Source organism: Gracilinanus agilis, chromosome 5 (genome assembly GCF_016433145.1).
Source record: "Gracilinanus agilis isolate LMUSP501 chromosome 5, AgileGrace, whole genome shotgun sequence".
NCBI lineage: Eukaryota > Metazoa > Chordata > Mammalia > Didelphimorphia > Didelphidae > Gracilinanus > Gracilinanus agilis.
In genome coordinates this window covers 132,235,516-132,254,374 of record NC_058134.1, presented here as the reverse complement: position 1 = coordinate 132,254,374, position 18,859 = coordinate 132,235,516, and the positions used below count along the sequence as shown (strand labels likewise).

Here is an 18,859-nt window from a genome sequence, read left to right as displayed (position 1 = left end):
CTTGCCTTTCTCAAATTATCCCATACTTAAGATGTTTGTTCAGCTCTCTCAGAAGCCTAAAAGTTCCTTGAAGGCACCAAATATATTTTTTATTGTTTTCTTAGCACAATGTCTTGCATATGCTTAATAAATGCTTGCTGAATTAAGTTTCAATTTCCTTACTGAATGTTCTTACTCCCTATACCCTGCATATACTGCAGAATACCTTTTCTTAGTTTGTGTATGTGGAGAAATTGGTAGAAGAAATAGCTTTTTTTAAAGTGTTCTTTCCATTTTGTTATTTCCTTTTTTTCTTTTTCTAAAATTATATTAATCTATTTATTTAGAATATTTTTCTATGGCTACATAATTCATGTTCTTTCCTTCCCCTCTTCCCTTCCCTCCTCCCTCTGCTGACGAGCAACTCCACTGGGTTATACATGTATCATTGTTCAAAATCAATTTCCATATTATTAAAATTTGCAATAGTGATCATTTAATGCCAAAACCCCAATCATATATATCCTCATCAGACCATCTGATCAATCATATGCTTTTCTTCTGCGTTTCTACTTCCACAGTTCTTTCTCTGGATGTGGATAGTTTTCTTTCATAAGTCCCTCAGAATTGTCCTGGGTCATTGCATTGCTACTAGTAGAAAAGTCCATTACACTCGACTGTGCCATAATGTAGCAGTCTCTGTGTATAATGTTCTCCTGGTTCTGCTCCTTTCACTCTGTATCAATTCCTGGAGGTCTTTCCAGTTCACATGGAATTCCTCCAGTTCATCATTGCTTTCAGCACAATAATATGCCATCACCATCAGATACCACAATTTGTTCAGCCATTCCCCAATCAAAGAACATCCCCCCCATTTAGAGGAAATAGCTTTTGAGAGGAGAGGGAAGCAAGGAAAGTTGAACAAATACTTAAAAGGTTGGCATGTGAAAAGAAGGATTAACATCTTGCTTTGCTTGGCTTCTGTAACAGAACACCCAGAGAAAAATCAATAAAATGAGAATAGAGAGAGTGCTGAGGAGTAAAAATAATTGCTACCCACTAAAAGAACATCATACAAAAACACACAAAGGTTCCAGTGCAGGAAGGGAGAAAGATGTCTACAGGCAAAATGTACGACGACAGTCAAAAATAAGACTACCACAAAGAAGAAAAGAGAAAAGCAAGAAGGAAAAGGACTGATGCAAATCAAAACAGGGATTGTGCATGCTGAAATGGACAGCTAAAAACCTGAACTTTGTAAATATTGACATCACAAGAAGAGAAAACAGGAAAGATCATTATGTAAGAATGGTGAGGCGTTAACACATAAACAAACATTTAATTTCACATGTTAGGGAAATCCTACAGTTAACACAAGACAAAAGGACAACTTCAACACTAGGTAATAAGCATGACACATGCAACACAACATTAAAGGACACAAAACAGCACAAAACTGATATTTAGCAAGGACCTCGTTTAAGTAAACAAGGGTCTGAAGATTGCAAGAGTGCAAAAATGTATATATGTATAAATGTATCATATGTACATAAATGTTGTAAATTTATAAATACTTGTAACATAGGTTGGGCAAGAGTAGCTACAGTATCACAAATAATATATCATAATCTTGTACACAGTAGCATAACTAACCATATAATATATAATTAGCATAGGAACAGGGACAGCACAGACCGGGATTTAGGGAAGTTAAAATCTCAAGCTTTAATTAGTATAGGGAAAGTATAAGTGTAAGATACATAATTGTATTTAGATGGTTGGGTAAGTGTACTAACAGTAGATAGTTGAAAATAGATTCATAGTAGTAATAAGTTAACACTGTATTAGGAAGATAAATAGTTAGAATAATAACTTAGAGATAACTAAGAGTAGGAAAAATGATTGTATTAGATAAGATTGTAAACTTAGGCATTATGCTTAACAAAACATTGTGTTAAAAAATTGTTTTACATTTTTGCAATATTGTTATAAACCCAAAACCTTATCCCTTACCCAGACTTTCCTGAACCCTTCTTAGAATTTCTAAGTTAGATAGATAGGAAAAGTTAAGGTCATTATTACACTTCAAAGAGCCAACTAAAGGCAATGAGTAGAAATTTCAGAGAAGCAATTTTGGCATCATGGTTGCCAACTCAATGTAAACATGAACACCAACAACTCTCATTCCAATAGGGGCAGCCCAGGACCCTTCATCCAAGTATCTCAGGAATACAAGACTAATAAGATCCCTATCACAGCTCTGCTTCCAGCCTGGCCCCCATCATCTATGGGAGGAGCTCTAAGGAGAAAAGTAGACCATTCCTGCTTCCACCACCAACTGCCATGAGTGGAAAGGTGAACTTAAGATTCCCAGCAATAGCTGTACCCTAGACCACTAGCCTTGCTTCCAGCCTGACCCTCATAGCCATCATCTAAAAAAGCAATTCTTGTGGAGATGTTGTCTGGCAACTGCCTCTGCAGATACTATAGCTCTTGATTTCTCAATAGCCATAGCTCTTAATACCTAATATGATGCTTTGTACAAAGCAATGGATAATAAATTTTTTATTCATTCATTCTAGGAAATTATCAACAAGTAAATACTAAATACAGGAGTAAGTCATTTAAGAGAGTACATTACCACTTACCTCCTCCCCACATATCAAAGTATTCTGTGCGTAATGCTTCTCCTGTTTTCCCTAGAGATAAATATTTCAGATTAAAATATATGACTGTTATAACTTGTGAATATGAAATTATTTAAAATAGTAAGCTAAAAGCAAAAAAAAAAATTAAAACTCTGGGTCCTTTTAATCTAATTCAATCCTATAAAAACATAAAAAGTCAAATGAAAGAGAATCCATCAACCTTTCTAATGTTTACCTCTCTCCTACTAGGTTACTGTCTAAAGGAGTGATGACAAACCTATGACACATGTGGCCATTTTTAGTGACACACGGCCACCTGTGGCCACATACAAAGAAGTATGAGGATGCATACCAAGGATGAAACATTTGCTGTAGTGTAGTATAGACACTCTGTGCACTAAAAATGACAATTCTGCCTATATTAATTTACCTATTTTGGTTTATTAAATAGTTACATATTACAATTATACATTTTTGTTATTTAAACTATATCACGAAATTATGGTTTTTTAAGTCACACATCACCCAAGTTATACTTGGTTTCTTGGCGAATTTTGACACACCAACCTCAAAAGGTTGCCCATCACTGGTCTAAAGGGCTTTGCTATTCCCTAACAGAGTACTAACCACTGGGACAGTTGTTTTTTTGTTCTTTACCTCTATATATATATGCTGCCAAATGATCTTTTTAACCTTCACAATCAATATTCTTCTAACACTACCCCCCCCAAAAAGATAATGACCAAAAAAAAAAAAAACCTTTTCCTTAAAGTAAGTTATCATAATAGAACCCACTCACTGGACATATCTGAAGATATATTTCTTACTTTACATATCTAGAGCATCAAATTCTTAAAAGGCAGAATAACATTATTACACTGGATTAGAGTTAAGTCTTTCAAAGTTGAATTCTATGATATTACAGTCATTGTCCTTTCTCTCTTTTCTTTGCTCTCTTTTGGGAATAGGTATAATAGTTGTAGAGCCTAGTCAAAGAGTATACCATTTAGTGACTTTGGGAGCACAATTTCAAATTGTTTCCCAGATTGAAGAAATTCACAACTACCTCAATAATCCAATAGGGTAGCTGCTGTCCTCTACTAGTTCCAACAACTTTCATTTTTCCTTTTTTTTTTTTTTTGGTATCTTTGAGGTTCCAAATGGTTGAAAGTAGTTGATTTAATGTTTTAAAGGTAGAATGTAGTTGTTTTAATCATTATCATCTTATCATTAGTAAAGTAGAACATTTTTTCATGTGGCTGTTACTTGTCTTCTTTTGAAAACTGTCTATTCATATCTACAAGAATGGCTCGTTCTTATATAGTTAAATAAGTATCCTATATATCTTGACACTAGAGAACTTTCTGCTCTTGAGACCCATCCCTGACTTTCTGGACTTTGGAACCATGATTTCTCTCCTACCAGCCCATCCTGGAACATTCCTCAGTACCTGAAGCCTTCTTGTCCTGAAACAGTCTACCTTATTAGGGGTCTATTTACCCCATAAAATTCTTCCATAAGGCTTGCCCTCTTCTCCCATTAGTCAATTCATCCTGAAGCCTCCATTTTGTAAAACTGCTTAGGCCAGCTGATCTTCATTCTCTTTCTGACTCTGTTCTGGATTTTCTGGATTTCAAAACCATGTCCCTACACCAGATACCTTCCATTTCCTTCTCCTTTATTCAATTCTCATTTGTATAATTGCCCCATTTGGAGTAAGCTCCTTGAGGCCTAAGATAATCTTTATTTTTGCTTGTATTTTTATTCCTAACACTTAGAAAAATGCCTGGCTCAAAAAAATGCATTTAATAAATGTTTGTTTCTTTCCTTAGACCTTTACTACATTATCTTAGATGAAATAAAATTAAGGGAAGTCTTTTATAACTTTACTTCTATTCTGTTGTAATATGTTTTACTGCCTTAAAAGCTACTAAAGGGTCACACACAAAAAATAATTCATCCAAGAATTTCAGAGTAGAAACTATTTTATCTTAGGGTTTACAAAGTGGTATAAGCAATTTATTTGCCCTAGACGTCATTGCAGCTTTAATTGCGAACATTCTGATATTCCTAAAGTTATAATAACACTATGAAACAAATAAAGCTGGTAACACATTTATCTCAACTACTAGACTCGTGTGTTTAGGGTTATACCTTGGTGGAGGTTACCATTGCTCTCACTTTTCAGGTTCAGAAACTTATCAAATCACTAGGGTGTTCAGGTTTCAATAATTTAATAACTGTTAACCACGTTAAAAAGATATTGATTCACACCAGAATGTCAATTTATTCATTTATAGTGAGTTCATCAAATATTTGTTTTTTACGGATTGGTCAGTTTGGGAAATCAACCTGAGATAGTATATTAAACCAGAAGATTGTGTGGTATATAGAAAACACCACACTCTAATAAACTGCATATTCTTTTCCACTAATGGGACATACCTGCCAAGCAGCTCAACTATATACAAAGTGGGTAGGGTGGGGGTAGTCAAGACAATTTTCTTCTTGTACTAGAAAAATGCTGAAATTCTTACTCTTTTAATTCTAAGTACCCAACTACCTTTGTTATTATTATCCTTCTTCATTTCACCATACTCAGACATTCTATACCTCCAGATTTACATCATGCTTTCATTGACTATACATTAGGGATTAGGCAAGATCAGAGGTCAATTGTCTGCTTCTTAATGATATTCAGACAATATTTTAATGAGAAGGTGATGCCTTAAAATACAAAGCATGGAAGGTTATTTCTGAGGAGAGAGATAATTCCAATCCTAAGATGCACATTTAAAATAATAACACTTTCTAGCCTTGCCCCTAAATTTAGTGATATTTTTTATTTCTGTGGTCTGTATCTCTTGTCCCCAAATACAGAAATAAGAAAAAATTACACATACCATTTACCAATGCAACATTGATTCCTCTTCCAACATTATTCTTTACACCACTCATTAAACTGAAGAAGAAAAAAATAGGACAAATTTCAGAAGCAAGTATTTCGAATAGTAAATACAAGATCAAAAAATGGAATAAAAATGGAATGAAAAGCATTGAATGTATAGTATATTCAATAGTGTAAATGTAACATAGAAAAGAGAAATTAAGAGTTGCTTTTATATAAATGCATTATTTTAAAACATTTCAATATGATTTCTTAAATATAAACAATGTATTAAAAGATTAAGGTTATTAAAAGTATAAAAACAAGCCATTTCTTGATTAGTTATTAGATTATGAATATCTTCTAAGGAATCCCTCATAGTGTGTGTATGTGTATTTCAAATATGATATGTACAGTAATTCTGCACCAGCTTTCAAAAAAAAAAAATCAAACAAGTGACTAATTTACTTTTCACCTCCCACAATTTGGAATATTAGAAGTAAAGTAAGATTTATGCCTACCTAGGTCAAGAAAGGAAAAAGAACTGTTCAATTCCATTTTAAAATCATACAAAATCTTAATTCATTATCAACTGTTAGATACCTTTTCTGGCTTTGTCACATGCAAATGTTGGCAATCTGTGCCTTCATTTAAGCCATTATTAAAAACTTTTAAACTCTCCTACTCACTTCACCAAAGAAGTATTTGCTAAAACAGTACAAGCCATTAATGATTATTCTTTAAGTCTAGTCATTCAGCTAGTTCAAGATCCCAAGAATAGGATAAGAGAATGTATCAAATGCTTGACTAAAATCTAGATAAGCTATATCTACAGCATTCCTCTGAACTACTTGTGGACCTTGGAGAATATTGTCCCTCAAAAAAAAACCAATAAAAAAAACAAGGATGTTTGAAGCAGGGTGAGGTGGACGAAGGATGGCAAAGACAAATTGTCTTAACCTGCTAATTTTGAGATGCCATCCAAGTAGAGATTCTCAAAAGCTAAGAGTTCAGGAAATTAAGGCTAGATAAAGATTTGAAGGTCATTTGCATAAAAATAATTTAATCCATGAGTACTAGTCAGACCACTATGAGAATGGATATCTTGAACTCTATCTCTCTAGGGCAAGGAAAAGGGAGAAAAAGAGAGACACACACAGATAGAAAGAAACAAAGTTATAGAGAGTTTTGCAGAGGACACAAATTATGAGAGCAGTGGAACATGAATAATAATCTAGCAAAGGAGCCTGAGAAAGAATGGTAGAGGCAAAAGATGTAGAAGAAAAGTGTCATAATATCCAAAGGAAGAAGAATATTGAAGGGATAGAAAATAAGTGTCAAAAGCTATGGACATGTCAAGGAGATATTCTAATAAAAGGTCATCAAATTTAGCAACTGAGTTTCAGTAGAATAGTGGGGCCAAAAGTCAGACTATAAGTTTAAACAGAAAGATTAATATATATTAAAACCAAAATAAATCTGCTATATTTAAAGTAATTACATTGAAGAATCATCTTAAAGTTCATATTTACTTTGTTCCTTTGAAATAAATACTGTGATATAAATAGAAATGCTTAATAAACTATCTTCCAACTACAAATGGTTTGATTAACTAACTAGGTGATAGTACTCTTTCAAAGAGATATAGGTACACTACCAAATGCCAATATAATCTTTTGCTAGGACAAATAGAGATAATTACATACTTTCAACCAAATAGTAATAAACCAGAAAATATGCAACCCTTAATATAATTTGTTGCATCTATAAGGGTTGTCTCATTACTTTAAATAAATCTAACACTGTGATAATGAAGAAATGATCAAATGAAGAAGGATGAAAGATTTCCACAAGATGGCAGCATTTCTATATTCTAATTTAAACATATTTTGCCAAAATTAAAAACCAAGAGTTTGAGTAATTTAAATTGTAAAGAGATTTTTGACTGCATAAAGGTCAAAGTCAACCAGAAGGTAGTTTTATTCTAATTTAAAATATTTCATATATTATGATTCTTTCAAAACCAGAATTTAATGGCAATTACCATACAAGTTTTAAATGCTACATTTGTTTGCCCTATTTTCATATCATGTATTTTTATTTCAAAATGTTTATAGCTCTTTCAAATTGATTTTTCTTTAAAAAAAAATTTCACTATGATCCAATCAATATAGGTTTGCATTTCATAGCCAGTAAGCAATTATTTGTAGATTAAATCTGTGCAAATATAAATTGGCTATATATATCTAATTTTTAAAAAATTTCTTTTAATGTTTCCAAATATAAACACGGTGGGTAGGCCGTCTCCCCTCCCCCCCCCAGTTATGTAATTAATGGTTTCCAATACCACCTCAATCTAGAATAAGAGCCCTTAACCTGGAAGGAGGAGGAAAAGAGGAAGAAAGGCTTCTACTATGTGCCAGACACTGTGCTATAATGCTTTATAAATATTACTACATATATACATATACACATATTTTAAAAAATATTTCAACACAATTATTCCCTTTTAAAGGTATGCCTGTATCTAAACTGTGTGGATTTTTGAAATATTTTTCTGAGGAGTGCATATCACCAGACTTCCAAAAGGATCCCTGATACAAAAAAGTTTAAGATTCCTGGGATCTAATTTTAAAAAACAATCTATATATTTTAATAATATGCAAAATCAGGTTAAGAAAATTCTCTGCTTTAAAAAAAAAACAAAAAACTGCCCATTCTTTAGAAAAGCTTTCAAAGGAAAACTAGTCAATCTACATCCTAGCTATGTGACCTGAGGCAAATCACTTCACTTTTATGCATCTAATCTGAATTAAATGACCTCCAAAAATTCCATTCTAATGCTAAGATTCTATGATGCTTTTAGGGAATACTGGAGTGAGGAAATAAAGGTCAGTTATTATTCCAGTTTTGCAGATGAATAAACCATTCCCAAAGTCAAGGGAATGATCCTAGATTTGGGGCAACTAAGAACTTATGAAGTAAAAATCCAGACTCTGACACTGAGTTCAAAGGTTAAATGACTCACCCAAAGACACTCAGTAGTAAGCAGCAAAGCTAGGCCCTCTGAACTCCAAATACTGAATTCCTTAGATAGTACCACACTACATCTCACTGAAAAGGTCTGGACCAGAACTGACATTCTCTGACTACAAGCTCAGAATTGCAACTATCCAAACAAAGCTTTCCCTTTTAAGTAAGTAAAGTTTTTTCTTTTTCTTTTTATTCTTCTTACTTTTCTGCAGTAAGCATACAAGTTTATAAGTTAAGGAAAACCCAATCCCTTTCTTTTAACATTAGAAATAAAAAAATTTCCCAGGCTTTTTTTTTTTCAGAAGTGCTATTGTAACTTATAAATATAATCTTGTGTAAGCAGGCATTAAAATAAAAGAATACTTTGTCTCTGTTCTCTGTCAAAACTACTAGATTCAAAAGTCTGAAATGATTTACATACACACACACAAATAAAAAATGTTCTTGTTAAATGCACAGCATACTAGCATACTGATTACAACAAATAAATCTCCATCTAAAATTTTATTATATTTTCACAGCTAGAAAATAATATTATACAATTCAAAGTAGTATCATAACATGACTTAAGTATTTAAAGCTGTGTGATACAGTGAATAAAAAATCCTCCTTCCCACAGTTATGTAACCTTGAGCAAATCACTTTGCTTTTCAGTGCTTCCAGCAATTAAAACAATAAATTACAAAATAATTAAATTACATAACAATTACCAGTCTTCATGGATCACAGGAATTTGCTCATCATAGTTCACTATAAAAAGGAAATTATACGTCTAGCCAAAAAAAAAAAATGCAAGTAACAGCAAAAAATAAGACATTTTATTCTATTTAACTCAATTCAACCAAAAATTACCTGTTACATTCTTGAATCCACAAGATACTTAAAGGTCAGTGACAAAGGAATCAAATTACTAGTGGAAGACCTATAGAAATCAGAATTTAAAGCTCTATTGAACCATGCTCTCAATTTACCAAAGAGAAGAGACTCAGACAGTCTAGGTGACTCATTTAAGGTTATCTGGCTATATAACAACAGAACCTGGTGTTTGGGACTTAATATTAAGTCCCAAAGTCAACAAGTTTTTAAATGCTATTTACTGTAACCACAGAAGTGCTTTACCAGTGATGGTGAACCTTTTAGAGGCAGAGTGCCAGGTCCCGGTTCCTCCCCACCACTGAGTCCTGGGCATCCCCCACCCCCCTCTTACCCCACACAAGGAGAGAGAAAGCTCTCCCATTGGGCTACCGGGTGGAGGGGTGGGTGAAGTAAGGAATGCTCTCAGGGAGTTTAGAGAGGGGGAGGGGAGTGGCCCAAGAGCTCTGCTCCCTTCCAGCTCTGCCACCTGTAAGCCACCCACCTTAGCCCTTATGAGCTCCCAATGGGCTACTAGAAAGAAGGGGGGAGAGGTACAATGGGGGGGTTGAGGGGGCAGCTCTGTCCAAGTCCCTCTGCCTTTCTAGTAATGAACTGGGAGGGGGGTATGGCCGCATGCCCACAGAGAGTGCTCTGTGTGCCACCTTTGGCACCTATACAATAGGTTTGCCATCACTGTCATCTGGTTGTGATATTTTGTTTCGTTTTTATCCAACACACTCAATTTGCACATTACTAGGAATTTTTTTTTGCAATAAATACACTTGTAGCAAATTTTTACATGGCATTCCAAGAGCCCATGATCAATGAAATTACAGAGCAACTTGTTACCTAGGGTTTCCAATCAAAGAAAGTCAGCCTACAGTAGATAGTTGAGTGAAAGGAATACTAGATTTTAAAATCAAATAAGTAGGAGTGTTTTCCTGTATTCTGTCCATCACTACATGACATTGGGTAACTCATTCAGCCTCTGAATCTGGGATCTCACTCCATAATATCAAGTAGAATTTAACAAACTCTAAGATTTCTGCTCCAAAAAAGATGAGCTTACAGGTTCACTATCTGGTTATTTTTTTCATGTCTGTATTTGATCATCAATTCTGAAAAAGAATTTTGTAGGAAAACTCGTATGCTATGTAAGGGATATTCACAGTATTTCTGAAATTTGGTTTGTTGGTAAATGCACTACCCTGAAACAGAATGGCAGCTAGTAAAAGTTTATATATGGGCCTGTCTTTTATGATTATTTTCTGTGAGGCATATAGCATATGCAATAATTAATTATGTAATGTCAATTTTGAGGGGAAATATTTAAGAAATAAAAAAAAGAGTGTCAACTTAGCATAATTCCATTAACCAGAATATTCAAGAAAATAATGATTAAAAATTGCTCTTTAGGTTCTGATGTCTTTCTTTTGAAAGTCATTTTAATTACAATTGGATACCAGTTTCTCTGATGACTACTTGAACCTTCAGCATTACTTATGGATATTTTCAAATACTAAATTTAGGACAAGTTAGTACTTTAAAAAAATTATTGGGCTGACTACTAGTCAAGAAAATATTTTATTTTGGACATGATAAATTAAAAATTTTTTGAAAAGCCTTGATAAATTTTCATTAGTAAAGCTGAGCTAGAAGTTGACCTTAGGAATCTCAAAGTTCCACAGTAAAATTGAATTACAAGGGTTAACTTTTTCAGGCATTACTAAGTGATTTCCAAAAGGCCCAGGGCTCCTTGCCTCTACAATATGCAAACTTTGTAAACATATAAATATCAATTTATCTGAAGATCAGATTTCTCAGCTATAAAATGGAGATAATAATAGTCCTTGCATCCCAGGGTGCATATGAAGATCAGTTGAGATAATTGTAAAGCATCTAACACAGTTCCTGAAGTACAGGCTCTATATAAATGCAAGAGGCTATGCCAGAGCTATATATTCAAGAAAGCTAAGGGATTTTAGAGAGGGAGGTGAAGAGGGAATACATTTCAGAGTTGGGAGACTACTTATACAAAATGCAGTTGAAGTAAAATTTCTAAATCTAAAAAAAGGTCATTTAACAATTTCAGAAAAAAAGATAATGTGTCTTTTAAAATTAAGTAGTGAATGTGAAAATACTACCTAGAAAGCACTATCTTTGTGAACTATTATTTAGAGATGAAAATGAACTTCAGCAAAGTCAACAAGCCTCTTTTTAAAAGAGATATTTCAACTTGGTTTAGGAGGTTAAATTAAAATGATAAATTCATTTAATTATAATTCCAAATTCATGCCAGTACTTACATATTGTCTTCTACGCAAATTTTGGGGCCAACGACATTCGCTGCTCCACTTGCCATTTTGAAGGCAAAATGTTTTTCTGGACAAGCTTTTGAAATCCCACATTTATATCTGGGAGGTTTTGTATCTTTGGAAAAATAGATATGGTTTTAAATAAAATAATAATAGCAAGTACAGGATTAAAATCAACAATTCTTTCTAAATGCAAAGTAGACAATGCACTAAGTGGTCAAAGGAGAGTTGACAACACCCTTTGAATGACATACCAAAAAAAAATTCAAATGGTCTAATATAAATAACTGGGAATCAGAAGATATGAACTCTAATCCTTCTCTGTTACTAATTCAGTGTAAAAATGCTAAGTAATTTAATGCCTTTACTTGCAAAATGAGCACATTAGATCAGAATCCCACCAGATTATCTAAAATTGAGCACATAATTCACAAAAAATATGCTGGCTATATGTTCAAATGTAACTGTGTATTAGTGTACCTTAAAATTTATACTGGAAGATTTCTCTGAGCTCAAAAAAGCTTTCTAAATAGTTTAATAAAAAGTTCCTAGGTGTCCTTGTAACTGAGATAAAATAAACTTGACTAAGAAGGAGGGCTAGATTGAGCTCTTGAATTAAATCAGTTTCAATTTTTTTCCATTGAGAGACACTGATATTAATTTTTGAACCTTAAATTTAGTATTCACTTTAGTCAAACCCTATGTATAGGCTATTCTATATAGAGACTACAACAAATACACAATTTCAACATTTAGAAAAAAATGAATGTACTGGGATATATTTATCTATATACTATCTCTTTAAGGAGAATATACCTTCTCCATTCTGTCAACTGTCATACCTTCAAGTTCTATTCACCTTAGTTTTTTATGATGAATTTGAAAAAAGTTTTAAAACAACAAATATGTTAACAAGGTCTATAGATTCTACTATTAACAAACCTGATAAAGTGAAGGGACCTTAGCGTTCTTGTGTGTGTGTATGAACTCACTTAACAGTCTGGAGAAGTCTAGAGATACCTTCTCAAAATATTTTTAAGTACACAAAATGAAATACATAGGATTATAAAGGAAACCAATTATAGGGAAATATAGCTATCAAGTTATTCTTTTTTTTTAAGTTGATAGATGCCAGGTTAAGAATCCCTGTTGTCAAGGACAGTAAAAATTGATAAGTAACTTATTTCTCATTTGAAATTATTTCACTTCTAGGTCAATTCTGTATGTTGAATTTTATATCAGAAATATTTTAGTCAGTGGAAGATGTTTCCCCTTTAAAAATGCACATTACCGAAATATTAAAAAATAAATTTCTTTAAAGATATAAAATACTTACAAGCTATCTGCAATGCTGACCTTGCTAAAATAAAAAACATAAAAAATAAAGTTAACTTCAGGGAAAGAAAAAAAGGCTAAATGTTGAATGTGAAATGTGCCTACTGAATTTTTAATAAACCCATAAAATGTTTGTTGTTTGTTATTATTTTTGTATATAACCTCTATCGCAGAAAAAATAAAGCACCTTGAAAGAAAAATCAACAAGAATAGATCACATATGCAACATATCCATAGTTCACAAACATAAACTATGATGACAGACAGGATACAGTGTGATATGTTTTAATATAGATAGTAAATGTAGTTGTCATTGCTAATTATCATTGTAAATTTAAGGTTCAATCAGACAGGCATTCTATATATTAAACTTTGATTACCATATATTCAATGACTGTCACTCCTAGCAATAAAACATTTCAAAATTACTTTAAGAGATTTAACTTTTTAAAAATATAGACAAACTAAACTCTAGAGTTACTAATCACAGAATCCTCAATTAAAAGAAGGAATCTAATCTAATCATAGGTACCATGCAGTAATTCCCATTATATTTGATAAAATTCAGCTTGTGGTTGGCCAGTTTCACTGATTAGCCAGTTACTACACACTTAACAAGGTAGCCCATTCCATTTCTGGCCTCTTTATTTTTGTTGATTTTTTAAAACTTTTATTATCAGGCAAATCATTTAACTTCTACCTACTGGACCTAGTTCTATCTTCTAAATATATCTATTGCCTCTTCCATAAGTGGGTCCTAAAGATAAAAAAAAAAGTTCCAGTTACTCTCTAAAATAAGCAACCAAACCTTATTCAACTTTTCTAAGAATATATTTATTAAGTGCCTAGCAGTGGGCTAGAAATACAAGTACAAAAAATAAAATGATTCCCTAGTCACCAGGAACTTAAATGGTCAAATGAGGTCAGCAAGTACATATAAAAATACAGCATAACCATAAAATGAATAAATGCAAACATACAAAATAGTTTAGGTGAAAGAAACTATATATAAGATAGTGACTGTTTTAAAAAGAGGACTCTGAGGAAGAAGGGAAGAGAGTTCATCCAGTAATATGGGATATACAGCACAAAGACATGGAGATAAAAAATGGAGACTTGTGTGGGAAGAAAAAGAAAAGGCTAGCTGTGCTGGATCCCATAGTATGAGAGGGGTATTAATGTCCAAAAGGGTATAAAGATAAGTTGAGGCCAGACAGAATAGGACTTGAAGAGCTAAAGAGAGGAGTTTATTTTTTACTCCAGAGGAAACAGGAAGTCACTTGAGTTGACTAAAAGAGAGACACATGGTCATATGCACTTGAAGAAAATTGCTTGAGGAGAAATATTTAGGATAGGTTGAAGTGGTGAGACTTGAGTTAGAAAGACTAATTAGGAGACTATTGCATTAATCTAGGAAACAGATAAGAGAGTTTTTAACTAAGATGGTAGTAGCGGTGTGTGTAGAAAAAAAAAGAGGATATAAGATTTTGTAAAAGAAACTGTAAGATTTTGCAGCTGAATGACTATATGGGATGAGGGAGGGTAAGAAGCTGAGAATAATGCTGAGGTTGAACCTGGGAGATTAGAATAAAGAAATTTAGAAAAGGAGAGAATTTACAGTGAAAGATAATGAACTCCATTTTGAACATCTTGAGTTTGTAGTGTCATCAAGGGAATTCTAGTTTAGAATATTCAATAAGTAATTGGTGATACAGGGCTAAAATGTTGATGATATACAAATATATACATACATACATATGTGGATAAATAAGATATATAGAAATATACATATTATATAAAAAAGAGAGGCACACTTCTGTATGCATCTATATCTGTGTGTCTGTCAGTCCATATGCATCCATCTATCTATGTGTTTGTGTTTCTGACTCCCTGTTGGCAACAGCCTGCATGTGCCTGTGTCATGTCTCTGTTGTATTGTCTGTGTTGTATTTCTGTGCCTGTATCTAAATCACCTACATAGAAATGAATTAGCATTAACATCAGGTTAGCAAGACAAAGAATATGGAGGGAGAAGAAAGGTCTAGGACAGAACCATAGGGAACATGTGTAAAGTAGGGTAGTGAGATATAGATAAGGAGACATTAAAAAAGACTAAGAAAGAGCAATCAGACAGTTATAAGACAAGCCAGGATGGAATAGTGTCATAAAAACCCAGAGAGGAAAGATTATCTAAAAGGAGAAGGTGGTCAACAGTGTCAAATGCAGTAGAGAGGATGAGCAGGAAGAAGCAAGACTTAGAAAAGACCATCAGATTTGGCAATTAAGAGATCATTGATAAATCTGGAGAGAGTAAGTTTCAATTGAACCAAGAGGTCAGAAGCCAGACTGCAAAGTATTAAGAAATAAGTCAGAAAACAGGAAATGGTAGCAGTATGTATATGTTGGAGGGGATGTGGCAAAGTTGGGACACTGATACATTGCTGGTGGACTTGTGAATTGCTCCAACCAATCTGGATGGCAATTTGGAACTATGTCTAAAGGGCTTTAAAAGACTGTCTGCCCTTTGATCCAGTCATACCATTGCTGGGTTTATACTCCAAAGAGATCATAAAGAAAAAGACATGTACAAAAATATTTATAGCTACACTCTTTGAAGTAGCAAAAAACTGTATAGTTAATTTTTAAATTGATCTTGGATAAGTAAAAGGAAAGAGACATACAATGAAAACTTGAGGGGATGGTAAGGTCAAGTGCAGGACTATTCTGTGTTTTTTAAAGATGGGGAGACTTGGGTATATTGAAGACTGTGGGAGGAAGGAACAGATGATTTCTACTGAGAAGAGTAAAGGGGTGGAAATAGAATGCACATGTAAGAATGCTGGCCTTGGCAAGGAGATAGGCCATTTGATTAAGAAGTCAGAGAGTGAGGGAAAGAAGTAGAGCTAGAAATTATGTCAAGGGGTTTTCAGAAAAACAGAATGGGAGAAAACTTGAGCTTTCGGGTCTCAATTTTCTTGGCATTGTCTTGGTTGAAATACAGAAGGGAGAAGCATGGGAGGCTTGAAGAGGGAAGAGAAGGCTAAAATAATTTCTGTAAGGAGTGAGCTAGGGAATCAATTAGGGGGAATTAAATAATTGCCATGGTGTTGGCAATATTCCTTTTAAAATGTTTTTCACAACTCTGAGGTACCATCTCACACCTAGTAGATTGGCTGATATGACAGTAAAGGAAAATAACAAATGTTGGAGGGGATGTGGTAAAATTGGGACACTAGTGCATTGATGGTGGAGTTGTGAATTGATCCAACCATTCTGGAAGGCAATTTGTAATTATAACCAAGGGATTTTAAAAGAATGCATGCTCTTTGATCCAGCTACCATTACTAGGTTTGTATCCCAAAGAAATAATAAAAAATGATTGTACAAAAATATTCATCGCTGAATTCTTTGAGGTAGCAAAAAATTGGAAAATGGGAGGGTATACCTCTACTGGAGAATGGTTGAACAAATTGTGGTATATGATAGTGATAGAATACTATTGTGCTATAAGAGATGACGAACTGCTTGATTTCTGTGTGAATTGGAAAGATCTCCATGAACTGATGTGGAGTGAAATGAACAGAACCAGGAATGATCAAATATAACAGACTCTGCTACTAATATAATAGTAATGCAACGATTCAGGACAATCCTGAGAGACTTATGAAAAAGAATGCTATCCACATTGAGAGAAAGAACTGTTGGAGTAGACTTGCAAAAGAAAAACATATGATTTATCACTTGTGTATATGGGTCTATGATTTGGGGTTTTGGTTTTAAAACACTAAATCTATTACAAAAATAAATAATATGGAAATAAGTATCAAATGATAATACATGTATAACCCAGTAGAACTGCTTGTCAGCTCCAGTAAGGGAGAGGAAAGAGGGGAGGGAGAGAACATGAAAATATTTAAGATAAACTTTTTTAAAAATTTAAAAAATAAAATAAAATGTACAAACAGAATTCTACAAGAGTGATCTGATCAATAACACAAAATACAATAAGACTATATTACTTTCTTTGTTTTAGAGTCTACATTTTTAAAATTAATCTTGGCTATCATTAAGCTTGCAGTAAATTAAAATCCTGACCTACAATCAGGCAGTAATTTTATGAAGCTTAAGTGCAGGGCTTTACGTTTATCCCTATTATATTTCATCTTGTTAGATATGGCCCACTGTTAAACATCTGACAAAATTAATTTGAGTCCTGATTCTGAGATCTAATTTACTAGTTATTTTTCTCAGCTAGGCATCATCCAGAATGTCAAAGACCATAGCAAAAAGTCTGGAAATCAAGTCATATGTAAGAGTTAAAGGAAACAGGGATATTTAGTTTAAAAAAGAATAGCATTAGGAGATATATGATCATTATCCTTGAATAACTAAAGGGCTGTCATGTGGAACAAGGATTAAGTTCATTTTGTGTGGCTCTAAAGGATCAAATAAAGCCTAACAGGTGAAATTTACAAGTAGGCAGATTTCAACTAATAATTCTATAATTATAAACATCAATTAGGAATGTTTAACTAGAAAAGATAAATCTATTCTTTTTTTTTTAAGTCAGTTTCCCATCACTGAAAGAGAACAAATAGGAACAAATTACTATACCTGTCAGATGTTATAAAAGGGATTTCAAAGTTGGATGTAAAGTTAGACTAGACAGACAATCTCCAAGATCTCTTTTCATGATTCTGAATCTATCAACAGAACTACTTTCACTGCAAACAAACTTAAAAAGATCAAATCCTTATGTTATCTAGCTTCATATTTTTCACTATGATGGTATAACTAGTTAAAACTGTTTCAAACAATGTTTCAGCTAGGTGATTACTCAATATAACTATGAAGAGCTACAAATAAGACAAACATATTTTGTCTTCAAATACTGTAGGTCTTTAGTAAATGTATTCCAATATGTTCTTGGTCAGTGACTGGCAAACTTTTTAAAGAGGGGGCCAAAGGAAAGGAAATGTTCATCTGTCAGTCTGTTTCTAAGGCAACTCTTTTGAAGTTTCATTGTATTGTATCCTACTCATTGTATTCATCAGATTAGGAATAGTAATGTCCCCAGGCCAGATAAAACATTTCAGGCCCTACCCCCCCCCCAATCTGTCCCGCAAGCAGTAGTTTGCCCATCACTGTTCTAGGTGATTCAACAACAAACTTCTACTTATTTAACTTCTACCGCTTATATGAATCATACACATAAATTAATATACTTTCAACTTTTTAGCATATCAACATTTAAATTATATTCTTTATGATTATTTGGGGAAACATACTTTGCACTAATTACATGATGAAATCTAGTAATCTTAAAAATAGCTATTGTTATAAATGTAAAATAAAAACTGAAAATAAAAGTGAAACCCATTAATTGGGTAACACCTGACTAGGCTATAGTAATGAATAAAATGAACTATACCATTAGAAATGGAAGAAAGGAACAGTTTCAGCATAGCCTGGGAGTTGCATGATCTGATGCAGAATGCAGTGAATAAAATCAGAAGAACAATTTATAATCAGAAGAATAATTTATAAATTATAGCATTATAATAACAAACATCTTCGATCTTAAGAACCTTGATCAACCCCAATGATCAGTCATGATCTAGAAGACTAATAATAAAGCATGCTACCACCTACCAGACTAACAGAGTAATTTCCTCAAAATATACAAGATATATATCTATATGCACACATATACTTACTGCCTGACAGAAATAATGTATTTAAAATAAAGAAATATAAATCTACATAAATATAGGTATATATATATATATATATATATAGAGAGAGAG

General features: G+C 33.1%; 1 protein-coding gene across 1 annotated transcript in view; it reads right to left on the bottom strand.

Annotated features, from left to right (window-relative positions):
• Positions 1-18,859, bottom strand: part of FAM3C (FAM3 metabolism regulating signaling molecule C) — a 40,984-nt gene that overhangs the window by 16,365 nt on the left and 5,760 nt on the right. Inside the window, exons 3-6 of the mRNA XM_044678096.1 lie at positions 13,054-13,077; positions 11,709-11,832; positions 5,531-5,589; positions 2,628-2,678 (exon numbers count right to left, since the gene is read on the bottom strand). Coding sequence (XP_044534031.1) covers positions 2,628-2,678; positions 5,531-5,589; positions 11,709-11,832; positions 13,054-13,077 — 258 coding nt within the window. The remainder of the gene's footprint in view (positions 1-2,627; positions 2,679-5,530; positions 5,590-11,708; positions 11,833-13,053; positions 13,078-18,859) is intronic.